The 18,206-nt window shown below is 38.8% G+C and overlaps 1 protein-coding gene across 3 annotated transcripts in view; it reads right to left on the bottom strand.

Moving 5' to 3' along the window:
• Positions 1 to 1,387: 1,387 nt before the first annotated feature.
• LOC128783021 (5'-AMP-activated protein kinase catalytic subunit alpha-1-like) overlaps positions 1,388 to 18,206 on the bottom strand; it is a 47,683-nt gene continuing 30,864 nt past the window's right edge. For all 3 annotated transcript variants that reach the window (XM_053933596.1, XM_053933594.1, XM_053933595.1), the window contains 5 exons: positions 15,948 to 16,035; positions 14,821 to 15,045; positions 10,205 to 10,691; positions 9,672 to 9,798; positions 1,388 to 6,908 (listed from right to left, as the gene is read on the bottom strand). In XM_053933596.1, the coding sequence (XP_053789571.1) occupies positions 6,664 to 6,908; positions 9,672 to 9,798; positions 10,205 to 10,691; positions 14,821 to 15,045; positions 15,948 to 16,035 (1,172 nt within the window). In that variant the 3' untranslated portion in view covers positions 1,388 to 6,663. The remainder of the gene's footprint in view (positions 6,909 to 9,671; positions 9,799 to 10,204; positions 10,692 to 14,820; positions 15,046 to 15,947; positions 16,036 to 18,206) is intronic.

An 18,206-nucleotide genomic window follows, 5' to 3' on the forward strand; every position in this document is an offset into this window, starting at 1 on the left:
AGAGGTTGCTGCAATTCTGCTAAAGGAAATAATTCCTAGGTTTGGGATCCCCGAAGATCTGTCCTTAGATAATGGTCCCCATTTTATTTCAGAGGTAGTTCAGCATGTATAAAATTTTCAGGGAATGAAATGGGATTTGCCCACTCCCTGGAGACTGCAGTCAAGTGGAAAAATAGAATTAATAAGACTCTTTTGAACTAAGGGGATAGAAATTTTGCAGAAAATATACCCTGTTGTTTTCCAGCTGGTCCTCATAGGTCAGAGGGGATGGGTGCAGCTGGGTTTAATTTCTGATTAGAACCAATACAGCACTATAAGTCTGGTCACATTCAATAAGATCCTAAACAAACAAATAGTGTGGGTTACACTGTAAGTCTGGTCTCATTCTCGCTCACAGATTCACCAGTAGTGCAGTATACCAGTTTAACACTACAAATTTGGTTGTGTTCAATAAGAACTTCTACAATCATAGATTCACAAGTAGTGTGGTTTATTGAAGCAACAGATTATAGATTCTTCTTAGATTAATGGTGAAAAATTCACTAGATCTACAAAATATAAGTGTATAGCACTATAATCAAGTGTTTCCAGGTATACTCCAACATAGTCAGATGCACAAATCTTACCAAAGAGGTGTCCCTGCTTTGAGGAGGAGAGGAGAGAAAGACCATCAACCTGTCTGCAAGGTGGTCATATTCTCATTCTTGGGAGAAGTGGAGATGACACTGCAGTCAAATATCCCGTTACTGCCATCATAAATGGGGAAGGGAAGCCACTTTATATGTAAATTAGGGATATCAAGAGTAACAAAGAGAGATGTTACAAAGGCTCTGGATCTTGTGCAAGGGTGGAACAGAACTGTGATGCCTTAGTATCACTTCCTCTTTCACCTGGCCAATTGCAGGGATAAGGGTCATCCAGCATCTGCCCGACAAACTATCAGCCCCATCAGTAGGCTATCACGCTCACATTAATTCCTTCAACACATATTTTATGGTATATCTCATGGCTGTAGGCCTTATTCCTACAGACTCTCAAGAGGCAAATCACAAAATTATGTCAGGAAACACGTCCTAAATGGGTGGAGGTTTTATCTGTTTTATTGATGAGAATCAAGATAACTCTATGGGTTAGAGAGGGAGAAAGTCCCTTCAAAGTATTATATGGAAAACCATATCCTGCCAGGAAATCAAACTGACCAAATGCACTTAGAAGGGGAGGGAATAGTGAGAAATTATTTGCTGTCTCTTTCTCAGGTATTACCCTCCCTGCACGGGTATCTCAACCAGTGGGCCTCACTTCTTCTGGACTCTCCAGTGCATTATTTCCCCTCCCTCCCACTGTATAAGCTAGCCCCCACAACAAACAAAAAGACCCCAAACCCCACCTCAACTCTGTTCCATCAGGAAACTTTTGTCCATCAAAACCGATTTATCATACCAATAAAATTTACTTTAAATAAAGCTATACATACTGTACACTTCTGCCAGAAACTCTCTTCCGCTATCAGATACTGAGACTAAATAACTAAGGTTGCCTTAATGCATGAGTGCCAAAAAGTATATAAAAATTAAAATATATTTGTACCTTGACACCTTGCACTTGTGGTCAGCATTAAAAATTTGCAAAACAGGACCAGATACCATTTGCAAATATTTAGCTTAACATACACAAAGAGACCCTTTCAGTGATTCCAAACCAATTCCAGATGAGAAATTACTGCAATTAAAAAAACAAAAAACCCTCTTCATTTGTTATATTGTACAACATTTACCAACTTCAAAATAAAAGGGTAACAAAAATGAGTACACTGATTTATTTAGTACATCAGAATAATTTCTTACAAGGCTTAAAAAGACCCCACATAACACAAACCCCCACTTAAGTAGGATGGGCAACTTGTCTCATGTTGACATCTCAATCTCAGGAATTTAAACCCAAAGCATTAAGAGAAATCTTCCACTTTGAGATACAGTAATACAACCATGCATTATGGGGACAGTGTGTGACACTTGAGGATAAAGAACTGGAGCTGTAACATGAACCTACATATTAAGCAGACTACACCATTTCCCAGTTCAGAACACAGTTACGGCAGCTCCAGGGCTTAAGCAGCTTTAAGTTTGTTCAAATTCTGTGTTGTGCATATTCATAACTGGAACCAGTTGGCCTGGATTAGACTATTCTTATAGGTGTAGCTAGCATTTTTCAGCTAGACAATGACAATAACTCACATTCATTTTCAGGGTCAAGACTTTACTGATCAAAATAATGCTTTGTTTCCAGTCTCTAATCAGAAGAGCAATCTTTGAAAGAAAGTAGGTAATGAAGTTGACTTTGAAGAGAATGCTCATTGTTGAATGCAAATGTTTTATGACATAGTTTATTGTGCAATGTTTACATCTATTAGTGCTAGATTAAAATGGAACTGTGGATAATTATATCCAGTTTACAAGAGAGTAAATGTTTTTGTGCAAGTATTAGCTAAGATTTTAACATTTAAGGTTCAATTTTGTTCTGAAAACATTGCAAAAACCATAACTGTGGTAGGATGTATGACATTGGTAATAGAAATCTACTGTTAAAAACTTTTTGAGTCCCAAGCACAATTAAAAGCTGGGTGTAAAATGAATCAAGAATTAGCCCTGGGAGGACTGAGGATGGTTGTGGATGAGAAGCTTGATAAAGAATCACAGAATGGCTAGGGTCAGAAGGGACCTTAAAGATAATCTACTTCCAACCCCCTTGCCATGGGCAGGGACACCTTCCACTAGACCAGATTGCTCCAAGCCCCATCCAATCTGGCCTTGAACACTTCCAGGGATGGAGAATCCACAACCTGTGGGCAACCTGTGCCAGTGCTTCACCACCCTTATAATAAAGAATTTCTTCCTAATATATAATCGAAACCTTCTCTCCTTCAGCTTAAGGCCATTCCTCCTTGTCAAAACCTCCCTTGTGGGTCGCCCTGATGGGACCATCTGTTGTGGTTTGACATAGAAGTGAATTTTTTTAAGAAGTTGGTAGTTAAACTAATCAGTGGTCAGGTTTAGATATTAGCATTTAGACTGACCACTGAAGGTATAGACACGCTTCTGAGAACACAGGGGGTTAAAAGTAAGAACTCTCAGGGGAACTGTCTCTTTAGTTTTAGTTGTCAGAAAGTACAAACTCTCCCCTACCCAGCCACAGGCTGGGTGGGAGAGGGGAAGCCACGCGGCCTTGTCCAGGTAGGCCGAGGGGGCTAAAGGACTAGAACTGAGCTAGTTCTTGTGGACGGAAAGGTAGAGAGAGACAGAAATACCTTTGTTCCGCCCCCCCTCTCCCCCCCCCCCGCCGAGGGAAAGAGACAGAGAGCTTGACAGCACCTAAAAATTTGCCAGCAGAAGATAAAGAGAAGGGGGGGGAAGATGCCCAGCGTGGGAGTTAGAGTTAGTTCTGAACAGAGATTTCAGCCATCCAGGAAGTCTGAACTTTTAACCCTATCCTAAGAAATGAAGGCTTTGTAAAATATTACTCCTCCTCAATTTAAAGTAGATAAGAGACAGTCCAGGACCTAAGATGTTAAAAGAAGAAATTTTTAAGTAGGAAGAGATGATGGAGTAGCTTTTAACTAGACTTTTCTTGTTAGCCATAGACTGAACCAAATTCTCCTACAATAGAGACTGCATTTTTAAGAAGATACAATCGTGAACCAAAGAGACCTGCTTCAGCAACTGCCAACACAGGAATGGAGAGAACAAAAAAAAAAAGCTGAAGAAAGTGTAGTGATGCCCTCTGTCTTCAAGAAGATGATCTCTGTTCTTAGACCCTCAACCCCAGGGGAGGAAGAAAACTGGGGGGGACTGTAGTCCCAAAATGAGAAGCTGAACTGTTGTCTCTTTAAGTCTGTAGCAAAGCATCCTTAAAAGAACCCTATAGGCAGTCTGTCCATACATAGTAGTAAAAGCACTGTGACATAGAAAGGAGAGTGTCACACTGGCAGATTTTCTCTGAGCGGTTACCATGTATAACATGGAAACACAGGAAGTGGCAACTGTGTTTCCTGAGAGTCTATAGTACAAGAGAGACTCCTCTCTCCCTTAATACACTGAGTATTGATTATCTGAAGAGTAGCAACTTGATCAAGAATCCCAAGTAATGTTTCACAGTAGTTGTTTTAAAAATTAAGTGGGGGGAGGAAGAGTGTTTTAGAGGGTCTTCATCCTGGATTTAGTGTGTGTGTCTTTTATAGTAGTAGTAGTAGTTTAATAAAGTTTTTTTTTTCCTTTGTTATTAAGCTTAAGCCTGCTCTACTCTGTTCCTGATAACATCTCACAACAATTATTTAAGAAAGAGTATTTTCATAAGGGCACTAACATTGCTCCAGTGTCAACCCATGACAGGAGACCCCTAAAAAGTTCTGTGTCAGGAACGAGAGACGGATGGGACTCTTGGTTTTTTCAGTCTTCGGGTTGTTGTTTATTTTTCTCTTATCAGAAGTTCTGCACACCATCTACATCTCAGACTTAGTGTACAAGGAGAAGGCACCAAAAGCCACAAGACACACAGGTTCAAGGTCTTTTAAAGCTATTTTGTCCAATTAACTCTTAGAACATACTTTATTTCTACCTTTCTACCAATAACTAATTATTTTTCTGTCTACCCAACATCTGCATTGTGGTTCTTTCTAACCAGTCACCCTGTGCTCCCAACACTGCAGAAAACTGAGTAGATGAAGAACAAGAAGGAGATCTGACAATGCCCAAAATCCTCCATCTTGTCTCCTATCTACCTCCATACGAAAATCCCAAAACTCTTTTTCACCCTGTGATAAACTGTACTGCTATCTATTTCACACACTCGTAGATTCCAATTCTTCCCAAGGTCTTGGAAGCTTTCTCCATGGAGAAAGGTTAAAAGCAGTGCTCTCCTGGGGATCAGAACTTCCCAGGACAGGCATAGAAATATTCCCTGTGCCCTGGGTTCCAACACTCCTTATCCTATCACTGTATACCCAGCTGGTTGAGGGAGGTGATTCTGCCCCTCTATTCTCTTCTTGTGAGATCCCACCTGGAGTCCTGCATCCAGCTCTGGGGCCCCCAACACAAGAAAAGGTATTGACCTTTTAGAACAACTCCAAAGGAGGCCACAAGGAGGATCGGAGGGCAGGAACACCTCTCTATGAAGACAGGCTGAGAGACTTAGGGCTGTTCAGCCTGGAGAAGGGTCTGGGGTGACCTTATTGCAGCCTTACAGTACCTAAAGGGGGCCTACAAGGTACATGGAGAGGGACTTTTCACAAGGGCATGCAGTGACAGGAGAAGGGGGAATGGCCTTAAGCTAAAGAAGAGCAAGTTTAGGTTAGATATTAGGAAGAAGTTCTTTACTATGAGTGTGGTGAGGCCCCAGCACAGGTTGCCCAGAGAGGCTGTGGACACCCCGTCCCTGGAAGTGTTCAAGGCCAGGTTGGATGGGTTTACAAGTAACCTGGTCTAGTGGAAGGTGTCCCTGCCCATGGCAGAGAGTTAGAAGCAGGTAATCTTTAAGGTCTCTCCCAACCCAAACCATTCTACGATTATATGATAAGCTGTCATGATCAGTTTTAAATGTTCAACTGAAAAGTTGGACTACTAATGCCACAATTTAAATGGCAGAGTTCACTATAAAAGCTGCTTTGAAAAACCTAAACCTATATATGTATTTTCAACTGCAATGTGAATTCTATAAAATATATGGCAAGGTAGCATATGATATAAACAGCTGTATCAAAGTATGAACATATTTTTAAATGTGAAAATTTTAGATTCTAGAATAGCATGCAAGAGGCCATAGAGCTGTGCTTTTAACTACATGCATGTGTTTATAAGGAACAGGATTCTCAGCCTGCAGTAGCAATGGGGAACTGCTGTGCTTCTACCACACTAAGATATGAGCTACTAAATCTGCACAGATCAGGAACCTGCTGACAGTTCTTCACAGAACCACATTTTGTTTCAGCACACAGGGTGCCAAGTCTTCTCAGCATTAAGCCTCTCACCACTGCTGTGGCCTGAATTGTTCTACTTACAGCCCACAGAATTTCACCCTTAGTGCATTACAAAGCCCCTACACATATTTTCACCTGGTTGGATTTGCATGCATTTAATCATATTTATCTGTTATTAAAAGTAGTATATTATAATGCATCAAACTATTCTTTATCATTTACTGTCAAAGAAGAGGGAAGAAAAAGCAGTTTTAATATATTACTGTTAGATGTTGACAATTCTGATCAACTAAGGCACAACTATAGATGCTGATCAAGTCATATTTAAGTCATTGAACTACATTTACTTACAGTGCATTAGATGTATGTATTATCAGTGAAAAAAAGCGAGAAGGCCAGCATAACTTAAATATTTGAATTCTAATGTGCAATCAGTGTAAAGTGTTATGAACACTGCCAAGGGCACGTGACTTCTTATACCTGTATAATGCTATTGGACAGCGGACAATCAGAATTCACTCCAGCTTCAAAATAATATACATAATGGCATATAATCATTCCAATCCCCCTGAAAATTGCATTCTGTGGCTAGTTTTTTCAGCACCTTAGTTCATTTAACTTAATTATAACTGGAAGCATCTGACTATGATTTAGGCAAGGTTATTGCTGTAAAAGAAATAAGCCCACTTTCAAACTTATTGTGCAAGTATTTTAATAAGATTTGCACACATCTCAAAGAATTCTATTGTATGACTCCCTGGTCTTGGAGTTAATTCAGCCTTAGAAGAATCAATCAAAGAGGCTACTGATGGTGTAAGGGATATATCTGCAGATTTTCCCTGTGCATCACCATCTGAATCTTTTTGACAGGATCTACAGTTGCTCACAGAACCTGATCTCTGTGGAGTTGCAGTCCCAGATTTTGCTTCAGTAATTTCATCTGGGGGATAATTAGAGAGAAGAGGAAAATTAATCATAGGAACAGCAAACTTCCCTTTTTCACACTTCCAATCTTGATTTTTTTAAATGTTGATTAATACATAAACAGCTTTTACAACTGTATGTAGTTGATACAAAATAAAAGCTTATACATATAGCAACAGAATTAAATGTCCTTATGCAAATTATTCTTGTGCTTTGAACTGTGCTCCAGGACTATCGGATCTAGTTTAGACCAGCACTCACTGAATTTTTCATGTAGTTTCAGCAGCTAATAGCTAAATAGATTTAGCTTAAACTTAAAACAGAAACATGACAGCATCATAAGGTTAAATCAAATAACATTTTGAACATTGTGTAGATGCTTTTTGATAGTATTTTATTTGCTTTCTTTCTATTTGGTTATTCATACTTTGTATTTCCTTATAATTCATTGATACATCTACATCCTTTGTTTTTGGAAGTTTTTCTCTTTAATATGCATTTGGGCTGCAACAGTTTAAGTTTACTTCTAAGATGGAAGCATTTCTACCTCATACTGAAGGTAATTTTCTGCTGAAGTATCTCTATTCTTACTTTAAATACTCAACATTAGTTTTGACTTGCACCTGTTACCAGACAAAGTTATTTCTAAGAGAAGTTAGTGAACACAGAAGAGATTGGGTCTTCACATCAAAGCTACTTTAAACTACAGTTTGCAAGAGGGATAAAGAATGGCTAGCTGTGGTGGAGGGCAAGTCAGATCAGCTTCACTGCTGGAAGAGAGATGCCAAATCCATGCCCTAGGCTTGTATTTCCTCAAGAGCTGAGGCCAGGACTGCAGCTGCCCCAGCCTCAGCAAACACTTGTATGGTTAGAAGGGACAAGGCAAGAATTGCATTGCCAAGTCAGATCAGGTTAAACTGTCATGAGACTCAGCCTTAGCCATCCTGTACTGTAGTCCAGCCATATTCCAGTAAATTCTTTTTCCATGACACGTTTTCCTAGGCATATCATGTACACTATTGGCTATAAATAATTTGCTTTAGACTACTATGCTTTTAAACAAGCATTATGGCCAGTCTATATTTGCTCCTCCATTTTCAGGAAGGTATGACTTGCAGTTTGTGCTGGTTTTCACTGGAATAGTTAATTTTCTTCCTAGTAGCTAGCACGGGGCTATGGTTTGGATTTGTGCTAAAACAGTGTGAAAATACAGGGATGTTTTTGTTATTGCTGAGCAGAGCTTGCACAGCATCAAGGACTTTTCTGCTTCTCATACCACCCCGCCAGTAAGTAGGCTGGGGATGCACAAGAAGTTGGGAGGGAACACAGCTGGGATAGCTGACCCCAACTGACCAAAGGAATATTCCAGACCATATGACATCATGCTCAGCATATAAAGCTGAGGGAAGAAGGAAGTGGGGGATGTTTGGAGTGATGGCATTTGTCATCCCAAATAACTGTTATGCATGATGGAAATGGCTGAACACCTGCCTGCCCATGGAAAGGAGTGACCAAATTTCTTGTTTTGCTTTGCTTGCACATGTGGCTTTTGCTTTCTGTATTAAACTGTCTCTATCTAAACCCATGAGTTTTCTCAGTTTTACCCTTTTGATTGTCTCCCCCATTCTACCAGGGGCAAGTGAAGGAGCAGCTGTGTGAGGCTTAGTTCCCAGCTGTGCTTAAACCACAACAGAGTTGTATGCTGTGATATTGTCGCTCTATAAAAGTTTTTCCTACAGATCTGTCCAACTACTTTCAAGACTTCACTTACTGCAAGCATATGCCCATCTTAAATTTTGTCTACTCCTAGCATTGTTGGGTTGGACTTTGCTGACAGCTAAATCCCCAGCCAGCCCTTCATTCACTCCACACTACCCTTAGTGCAACGGAGGAAGAGAATTGGAAAGACAAAAGCAAGAAAACTCATAGACTGAGATAAACAGCTTACTTAGATGAAGGAAGAAAGAAAGAAAAGTGATGCAAAGGCAACCACGTGCCACCTCCTATAAGCATGCTAACACGCAGCCAGTCTCCGAACAATGGTTACCTTCCCCAAACTCCCATCCACTCAGATTTTTTGCTAAGCATGACATCATATAGCATGATATCACTTTGATCAAGCCAGGTCAGCATTTCAGGTTATGTCCCCATAAAACTTCTTATTCACCCCCAGCCTACTCATTGGGTGCACCACAGTGAGAAAACAGAAAGACTAGATACTATGCAAGTACTGTTCAGCAATAGCCAGAACACTGTTTTAGTCACAGATCAAAAACACAGCACCATACCAGCTACAATGAAGAAAGTTAACTCCATCTCAGCCAGATGCAGTACAGCAATGTACAGCTAAAGTCAAATTTGCATGCCTAAATGCCAAGCTTTATCTTCACTAGGAAAATATGTTCCCATGCTTACTTCAGATCTAAATTAAAGTTTAAATTTGGGGGTGAGGCCACAAAACCAGTTTAGGTTGATTCAAAACTCACCTCCAACAATCCTTCCCCTTTTGCACCAGCAATATTAGTGCTGGTGCAGACACAAAATGGAGCAGTTTGAGAGTTGATATAGATAAAAAGTGATTATTTAAGGAATGAAACAGCTAACCATCTGATCATAGGAACACTAGACAAGGAAGGAATAAAGAAACATTAATGCAGATCTAGCTTGACTTAAACTAATAAAGGGCAACACTTACATCACTTATAAACAAGTAAGTTAAGACATGTTTGCATTTAAAATTATTCTCCTTACAAGTCCATTGACTTAAGTCTTTACATACCATCAATGCTACGGAAGTCCAGTAAGTACGTCCTGCTATCCACCTGATACAACTGTAGACTCATTTTGGAATATGCACTTGTCACTGGATTCTTGCTTCGAACACGCAGATAGTATGGATTTACAACCTAGTACACAAGAGATTTGACTTAGTAACTAGAACTGTTTTAGAAGCACTGCACATTGTTTTTCTTATTTCAAGTCACTGATGTTATTAAGTGATTTCAGGTTTGCTTGTCAGAGTTTTTATTACCAACAAAAACACACCAAAAAACCTCAAACAAAACACCCTACTCAGCATATTCCCAGAGTCCCAGTAGAAAGATTAAACACATTAGCAAGATTATTCCTGCCAGCATAAATAGCCTTCCTCCCCAAACCCTTCCTGCACAGCAAACACAAGTAGTCAGTACAGGCACACAAGACTATTTTCCACAGCACAGGAGAACACAATTTCATACTTCAAGGCTATGTAATTACACAGCTCAAACAAAAATTTACTGTTGTCTGCTGTAAGGACCCTTTATTCTTTACCTTCCATTCATAATCCAGTTGTTTAATTGCTCGACAAACTTCAGACATGATATCATTTGGTCTACTCTGACTCCGTATTCCCAAGTGCCACTTCGCTCTTCTTACACCTTGGTGTTTTGACTTCTGTGGATTCAGCTCATCAAGAGTATGACGGGGACGTGGTGCTTCAGCTACTAAGAATGGCACTCTTTCAGGATGAGGTCGAGATAGATTGTGATCATCAAGAAAAGAATCCGGTGGGCTTGTAGCCAAGTAGAAGTCTTTGGTCTCATTCATTATTCTTCTATTATCTATAATGAGGTGATACGCAACCACTAAAGGGTCCTGATGATTTTGGCTGTACAGACAACTTAGCACTTCTTCTTCAGTGCATTCAAACTTCTCACACACTTCTTTTAAGGCTTCATCATCAATCATGGTAGAACTATATGACGGGTCTTCAGGAAACAGGTATTTGGGAAGGTCCTGCTTAAACCATTCATGTTCTCTAGATTTAAAAATAAAATCTGAGTATATATATGCAAAGCAAATCTTTTTATTATTAAATTATTTTAAAAATAAAATTATTCTTAGTCTATACAAAAAAGATCAACAGTTGTCAGTACAAGTCCCCTTCTGTGCAACACAACAGTACATAGTGAAAAGTAATCATCTCCTTCACAAGATTTTGCTAGACATTTTGCAGGAGACTGAAAAATGCCTTTCCTCTAAGGGTTTCAACTACCTGATCATGAATAATATCTTTGTATAAGTCAACCAGCTTTTTATAGAAATAGTTGTGGTTTTGGCATTGGGTTTGTAGTTAGTGGCAGTAAAAAGAAAAACAATTTTAGTTTTGAGATATTTTCAACTGAAATATGTATGCTACCCAATCAAAGCTGTCCCTCCCCAAGTATATACATAAGAATACTTCACAAATTAAAGAAATCTTGATACTGAATAGTTTTTTTTTAGTAAATGTTTGAACACTGAAGTCACATGCTCCCCACCCCCAACAAGCTGCCTATGAGTTTTCCATTCAGAAAACCCCCTTGCTGTCTCTTCAAGCCTTAAAGAGTTGAGGGAAGGCTACAGAAGAGTTGATCTGTACCTCTTTACTAGTGTATCCATAGGCTAAGAGTGAAAAGGAAATATATAGAAGGAACCAAATACTTAGGTTGCCCAATCATATGGAAATAAATAATTTTGTGTGCCTAGAGTAAGCTGTTTAACTAGTCGAAGGATACGGCATGATGCTAATTTTATAAATATCCTATTCTATAGCATAAAGAATTGCTACAGATTTAAGAGCAGTTATATTGATCAAGCTCTAGTCAGTATGAGCCTGAGAACATGCCTCAGCACAACTGAATTGAGCAAAATGTACTTTCATCATATGAAAGCAATTAACTTAGAAGTAGAAAAAGTTTTTCCTATATGATTATAAAGCACAGCTCTAGCTGAATAACTGAATATTTTGTTATTATTTGTTACAGTGGGCCTCTTTCTTTGCATGCACATACCACTATAAAAATTAAGGGAGTCAATTAAACTCAAAAGTTTATCCTTTAAACTGAGATGATGTCTCATAGCTAACAGGACAAAATTGTTTAGGATTCAAAAATCCATCCATGCTCTGTAGTCAACATTTTTCAACATCTTTTTTCATATCACTTCTCTTTTGGACTTATTTAACATGACTTAGATGAATGGATAGGAACTTAGCTTAAGTTTTACAATGTTTAGTTCTCAGTGCTTTGATTTCTCCAAGTCTTCTCAATGACTTCTATGCCTTAGTCTTCAACAGCAAGTGCTCCAGCCACACTCCTCAAGTTAAGAAAGGGACTGGGAGAATGAAGACCCTAAGCCCACTGTAGAAAAATATCAGGTTCGAGACCATGTAAAGAACCGGAATGTGCACAAGTCCATGGGACCCAATGAGATTCATTCATGGGTCCTGAGGGAGCTGGCAGAGAAAGTTGCTAAGCCACTACCCATAATTTTTTTTAAATTGTGGCAGTCAGGTGAACTTCCCAAGGACTGGAAAAAAGGAAATATAATTCCCATTTTTAAAAAGGGGAAAGCAGAAGACCCAGGGTACTACAGCCCAGTCAGTCTCACCTCTGTGCCTGGCAAGATCATGAAGCAGATTCTCCTGGAAATTATGCTACGGCACATGGAAAACAGAGGTGATTGTTAACAGCCAACATGGCTTTATAAAAGGGAAATCATGCCTGAAAAATTTGATGACCTTCTGTGACGGGGCTACAGCATTGGTAGATGGAGCAGAGCAACTGACATCATCTGCCTGGACTTGTGCAAAGTATTTGACACTGTCCCGCATGACATCTTTGTCTCCAAATTGGAGAGACATGGATTTGATGGATGGACCACTCAGTGGATAAAGAACTGGCTGGCTGGTCGCATACAAAGAGTTGGGGTCAACAGCTCATTGTCCACATGGAGACCAGTGATGAGTGGTGTCCCTCAGGGGTGGGTACTGGGGCCAATACTGTTCAACATCTTTGACGACAACATGGACAGCGGGATCAAGGGCACCCTCAGCAAATTTGGTGACAACACTGAGCTGTGTGGTGCAGTTGACACAATGGAGGGAAAGGATGCCATCTAGAGGGACCTTGACACACTTGAGAAGTGGGCCTGCGTAAACTTCATCTAGTTCAACAAAACAAAGTGCAAAGTCCTACACCTGGGTCAAAGAAATCCCAGGCACACCTACAGGTTGGGCAGAGAAGTGATTGAGAGCAGCTCTGCAGAGAAGGACTTGGGGGTGATAAGTAATGAAAAACTCACCATGAGCTGGCAGTGAGTGCTCACAGCCCAGAAAGCCAATGGAATCCTGGGCTGCATCCAAAGGATAGTGGCCAGCAGGGTGAGGGAGGTGATTCTCTCCCTCTGTTCTGCTCTTGTGAGACCCTACCTGGAGTACTGCATTCAGGTCTGGTGTCCTCAACATAAGAAGGACATGGATTTGTTGGAGCAAGTCCAGAGGAGGGAGACTAACTTGATAAGAGGATTGGAGCACCTTCTCTATGAAGACAGGCTGAGAAAGTTGGGGCTGTTCACCCTGGAGAACTCACAGCACCTTTCAGTATCTGAAGGAGCCTACAGGGAAGCCAGAGAGGGACTCTTCATTAAAAACTGTAGTGATAGGACAAGGAGTAATGGGTACAAATTGAAAGAGGGGAAACTTAGGTTAGATATTAGGAAGAAATTCTTTATTGTGTGGGTGGTCAGGCACTGGGACAGGTTGCCCAGGGAGGTTGTGGATGCCCCATCCCTGGAAGTGTTCAAGGCCAGGTTGGATAAGGCTTTGAGCTATGGAGAGTAAGACAGAGAGTACAGTGGAACTGATAAAGGAGCCTGATATCTTAGGTGTGATCGAGCAGAAACCATGGGAGAGACAGACACAGATAACTGCTCCCTGGGGTAGAAGTGACCAAGAGACATGTTGTGAAACTTTGTGATAAGATAATGATTACCAGGTAACTGATGTCATGAAGAATGTGTAACCAATGGGAAATTGTTACCAAAAATAGAACCCTATATAAGTGTCATACAAGTAAACCCTACATAAGCACTTTGTATTCTCAATAAAAATCGGCTTCTGATCCAAGCTCAGATGTCCGTCCCCATCTCTCCATCACCGATATTAAGCAACCTGGTCTAGTGGAAGGTATCCCAGCCCATGGCAGGGGGGATGAAATTAGATGATCTTTAGGGTCCCTTCCAACCCTTTAACATTCTATGATTCTATGAAAGTACTTTCTATTTTAATGAAGTTGTAAGGGATATATGTAACACATTTTTTGTTTTACTGAAAGAACAAGAACATTGCTAACTTGATAACCTCCATTCCTAAATGAGGAAGCATCTTCAGTAAGGTAGTATTTCAGAGCTCTCTCCTTAGAGCTTCTTACAAATAAAACAGGAATACCTAACTAGGCTATTGCATGAAGCTACCTTATTTTTAATTCTACCTACTGTTCACTTGTCAGTGGTCACCCTCTCCATAATTCTGTCTTGAAATTTGGAGTCCATGATGGCTATATCTACCTGCAATCTTAAACTTATCAGTATTCTATGTAGCAATTGTCACTCATACACAGGTTCATGTCAGGGTTTTCAAGCTAAAATAGTGAGTGCCATCTTACACACGGAATATTCAACCTCAATAGATGATTTTGCTGAGTCTGCAGATATATGAATAAAAGCAATAGTTATCAGGTTAAAAAGTCATAACTTCCCCTCAGACATTTACAATACAAAACAGCAGTTCATATCAGCAAATATTTTTCTTGCCCAGAGAAGTCAATACCGTACAGTTTTTGCAAACCATTCTGCAGGTAAACAGGCTTGCTTTAGCACTCTTAAATGTAGAATTTCTCTGATTTTTTATATGCAACATATATATTTGTTTTACTCTGACTGCCAGTAGATACTTCATTGGCCACAGGAGATCAGAGCCAGAGCTAAAGCCAAAAAAACAGAAGTTGAATTGTTCATCTCAGACTATAAAACAGGGACAAGCCATATAAATTATTTCTTTGTTCTGCATATTTTCATTAAAATTAACATTCCAGCCTCCTCTGATCAGATATCAGTTAACATTTTACCTAATGTTTCTGATTGTTGCTCTCTTCATTGGATCTACTTGCAGCATGTGTTTCAGAAGACTAGATACAGATGGATTCAGGTATTGAGGGGTATAAAAGATACCATCACATATCTTCTTAAAAAGGGTTGGCACGTGATCATCATCAAATGGAAGTGTTCCACATAACAAAGCATAGAGAATAACTCCACTGCTCCAAATATCTACTTCTGGACCTGCGTATAATCTGGGAAAAAAGTTAAATATTAGCAATTTGTGCTTAATACATTTAAATAGATATTTTTTCTACATTCTTAAATTGTATCATGCTAATCAAGAGTATATGAACTTTGGACAACTAATCTGCACTTACTATAGCATTCAGTACTATGCCTCAAACTGTAGTGTCTTTCCTTTTTACATATGCAACAGAAACTAGAAAAGTACTTAGCTTTCCTCTCTATTGTATAAAAATAATCCACAGATACAATTTAAGATAATGGCAAACTGAAAGAAACTTGCAGCTACTACCAAGAAAACCCATGTTATACATTGCTATCACTGTTTGAGTGCAATCTATGTAGTCATCTAGCCTCCAAGTCTTAGAGGCTAAGAAACTTAAGACAAGTCCATATAGCAGAACTTGACATATCTTCTATGCTACTGCATGAATAAAACATACATTTAGCCTCCCAATCAGCAAAAGATATTAGGGTAGGGAGCTGAAAGCAGCATATTTGACAATCACTGAGTAAATTCAGACTGAATATAGATTCTACAGCAGATATTTCACTACTACTCAACTTCACAGTAGACTTTGCCTGTATTTCTATCTGTACATCTACTTCCAAGATGTGAGCTGCAAATGAGATTTTTAAACCAATTCAGGAACACCGTACACACTATATTTGGGACATCAGACATCACCTCCACCTTACAAAAACTATTCAAAGATAGGTCAAAGTCTTAAATATTTGCGAAAAATTATCAAGGCAATTAAGAGTTCAGCCCACAATTTCTTAGCATAAAGCTTGTGAATTACACTATTTTGTAGCCTTTAGAATTAAGCAGCAAAATGACTGAAGTACATGCACACATGCATCCAAGAGAAAAGAAGCTCATACATGCATCCAGTAGAAAAGAAACTACCTTCCTGAAATTACTTCTGGTGCAGCATAGTTAGGGGAACCACAGCTTGTTCTTAAAAATTCGCCATCTGACATCATATTTGATAGACCTGAAAGTATATAAGAGTAACTACTCAAGATTCACAGAGCAGAGTGATTTCATACTGCATATACCACCTAGAAAAGATCACTGGTAATTCAAACTAGAAAGTTAACTAATTTATCTCAGTAAGGAGGCAAAATTGTTTGGAGTGATTGAAATTTTTATATGAGAATGATACATGATCCTGCATTTAGCTTACCAGAAACTTGAGTAACATCAATCCATTATTGCACACAACCTAGGAATGTTCAAAAACATATTAATTCCAAGACAAAAACTAATCCATTCTGGATTACACAAGCATGATAGAGAACAAAGCTTCTCTAAAGGAGAGAGCAACATAGTAATATAGGATTTTGGTCATTAACACAAAAGTATCTTAAAAAACATATTCTCTTCTAAATGGCAAAGTGGAAGATGCTACCACATAATTGCCCAAAATTCTTTAAGAGGTTATATAGAATAAGGGAACTGAGGAGTGCACACAGCCTTGCCACAATTTAGACACCGACACTGCTTCAACTGGTTTCTGAAACACTGCAATTTAAAAATCAAGCGATACTAAACACTGTTAGTGATTAAAGTGTACTTTAGAACTAAGCCATCCTCATTCACCACTCTGGCATATCCTATAATCAGTAAAGAATTACCACTTCTAGAATATCTGTGTAAAATATCTTCTAGTTTCTTCAGTGTGGGGTGCATAATCAAAATCAGTACAGGCCAGCAAACTCAGCCAGAAATTATGCCCTTACTTGGGGGGAAGAATATGAAAGAACACAGCTAGGCTAGTTTTCATACTTGCACCCACATACTTGAACACCATGCTTTTAAGTTAGAATACTCAGCATTACCAAGCATCTTTCAGAGACCTCCAAGTGTTTTACAAGGGCAAGTATTTTCTAGTACACCTACAAGACTTTGAATACCTTACTATGCTTATATGGTCAGATTTCCCAATAAGACATGTTATAAATAACTATGTAGTTGTTGGCTTTCACTATTATGTATTGGCTTTTGCAAATTATTTTGATATAGTACAGTTTGTAATCACTTTTAACTGCTTTTGATATAGTATAATTTGTCAGCTTTTTGTGGCCATTGCCCTGGCCCCTGTGTAGCTTGTATTCTCAGAACATCATGTATAGATGATATTTTAGTTTATAAACAGTGTTATAAACATATATTATAGTTTTGGCTTTCGCAAAATGTTAACTTTTACAGAAGTAGCTGTGAAAAATGCAGATTAAATGATTGGCTCTTTGCAAATATTAAATTGAATACTATATGTGTTATGGAGGATTATTTTGTAATACTGTATTAATCCTTTTTAAGTAGTGTGTTAAATATAGTTTTAGGTTATAACATAATGTTAAAATAGAAACTATGCAATGTAAGATTTTTTTTACTAGCTCAAGAAAGGGATAAGATAATCAAGAAACTCTTCGCACAGAGATAACAGCGACAGGACATCTAAGGAGTTACTGCCTCCTTATCAGAAAAGACAAACATTCTTCCACCTTCTCTCCATCTTTATGGAACCACCAGGATTAAGGGGAAGAAGTTGACTAAAAACAGACAAATTCTTAATTTGCAAGGAATTTATGCATCATGTATGAGATATATGAATATGCAACAGGCTATTGCTTTTAAGGGTTATTCCTTTGTTCACAAGGCATGTTTTTGGCAGCTTAGTGCCAAAAAACATCCAGATGTCTGTAATTCTTTGCTTTTTATTGTCTTGTATTGTCCTAATCCTAATTGTCCAAATTTTTATTACTCTAATTTTATTACTTTTTTTATAACTATTTTATTACTAATAAACTTTTAAAATTTTAAAAAACAAGTGATTGGCATTTTTCACAGTAGCTGTAGCTGTGAAATAATAACTAATGCTTTTATTTTTGTAACTAACTGACAATAATGAGAATAACTCAAATATATTTGTGAAATAGCTAATGTTGATTTAAAGTACTTTTGGAAATAACTAAAACCTTCTGCATGGTCAGATAACATTTAAGGAACGGATGTGATAAAAACCGCCATTGACCCTTCAACTATTGATAACTGTCGCCTGCTGTGAAACCACGGAGCAGGGGGGCCATTGTGAGGAAGTGACACACGACTCTCAAAAACACAATACACATTACTGCATGTACTCTAAAAAGGCGGGTCAGG

This window comes from Vidua chalybeata, assembly GCF_026979565.1.
Source record: "Vidua chalybeata isolate OUT-0048 chromosome W unlocalized genomic scaffold, bVidCha1 merged haplotype SUPER_W_unloc_8, whole genome shotgun sequence".
Classification (NCBI taxonomy): Eukaryota; Metazoa; Chordata; class Aves; order Passeriformes; family Viduidae; genus Vidua; species Vidua chalybeata.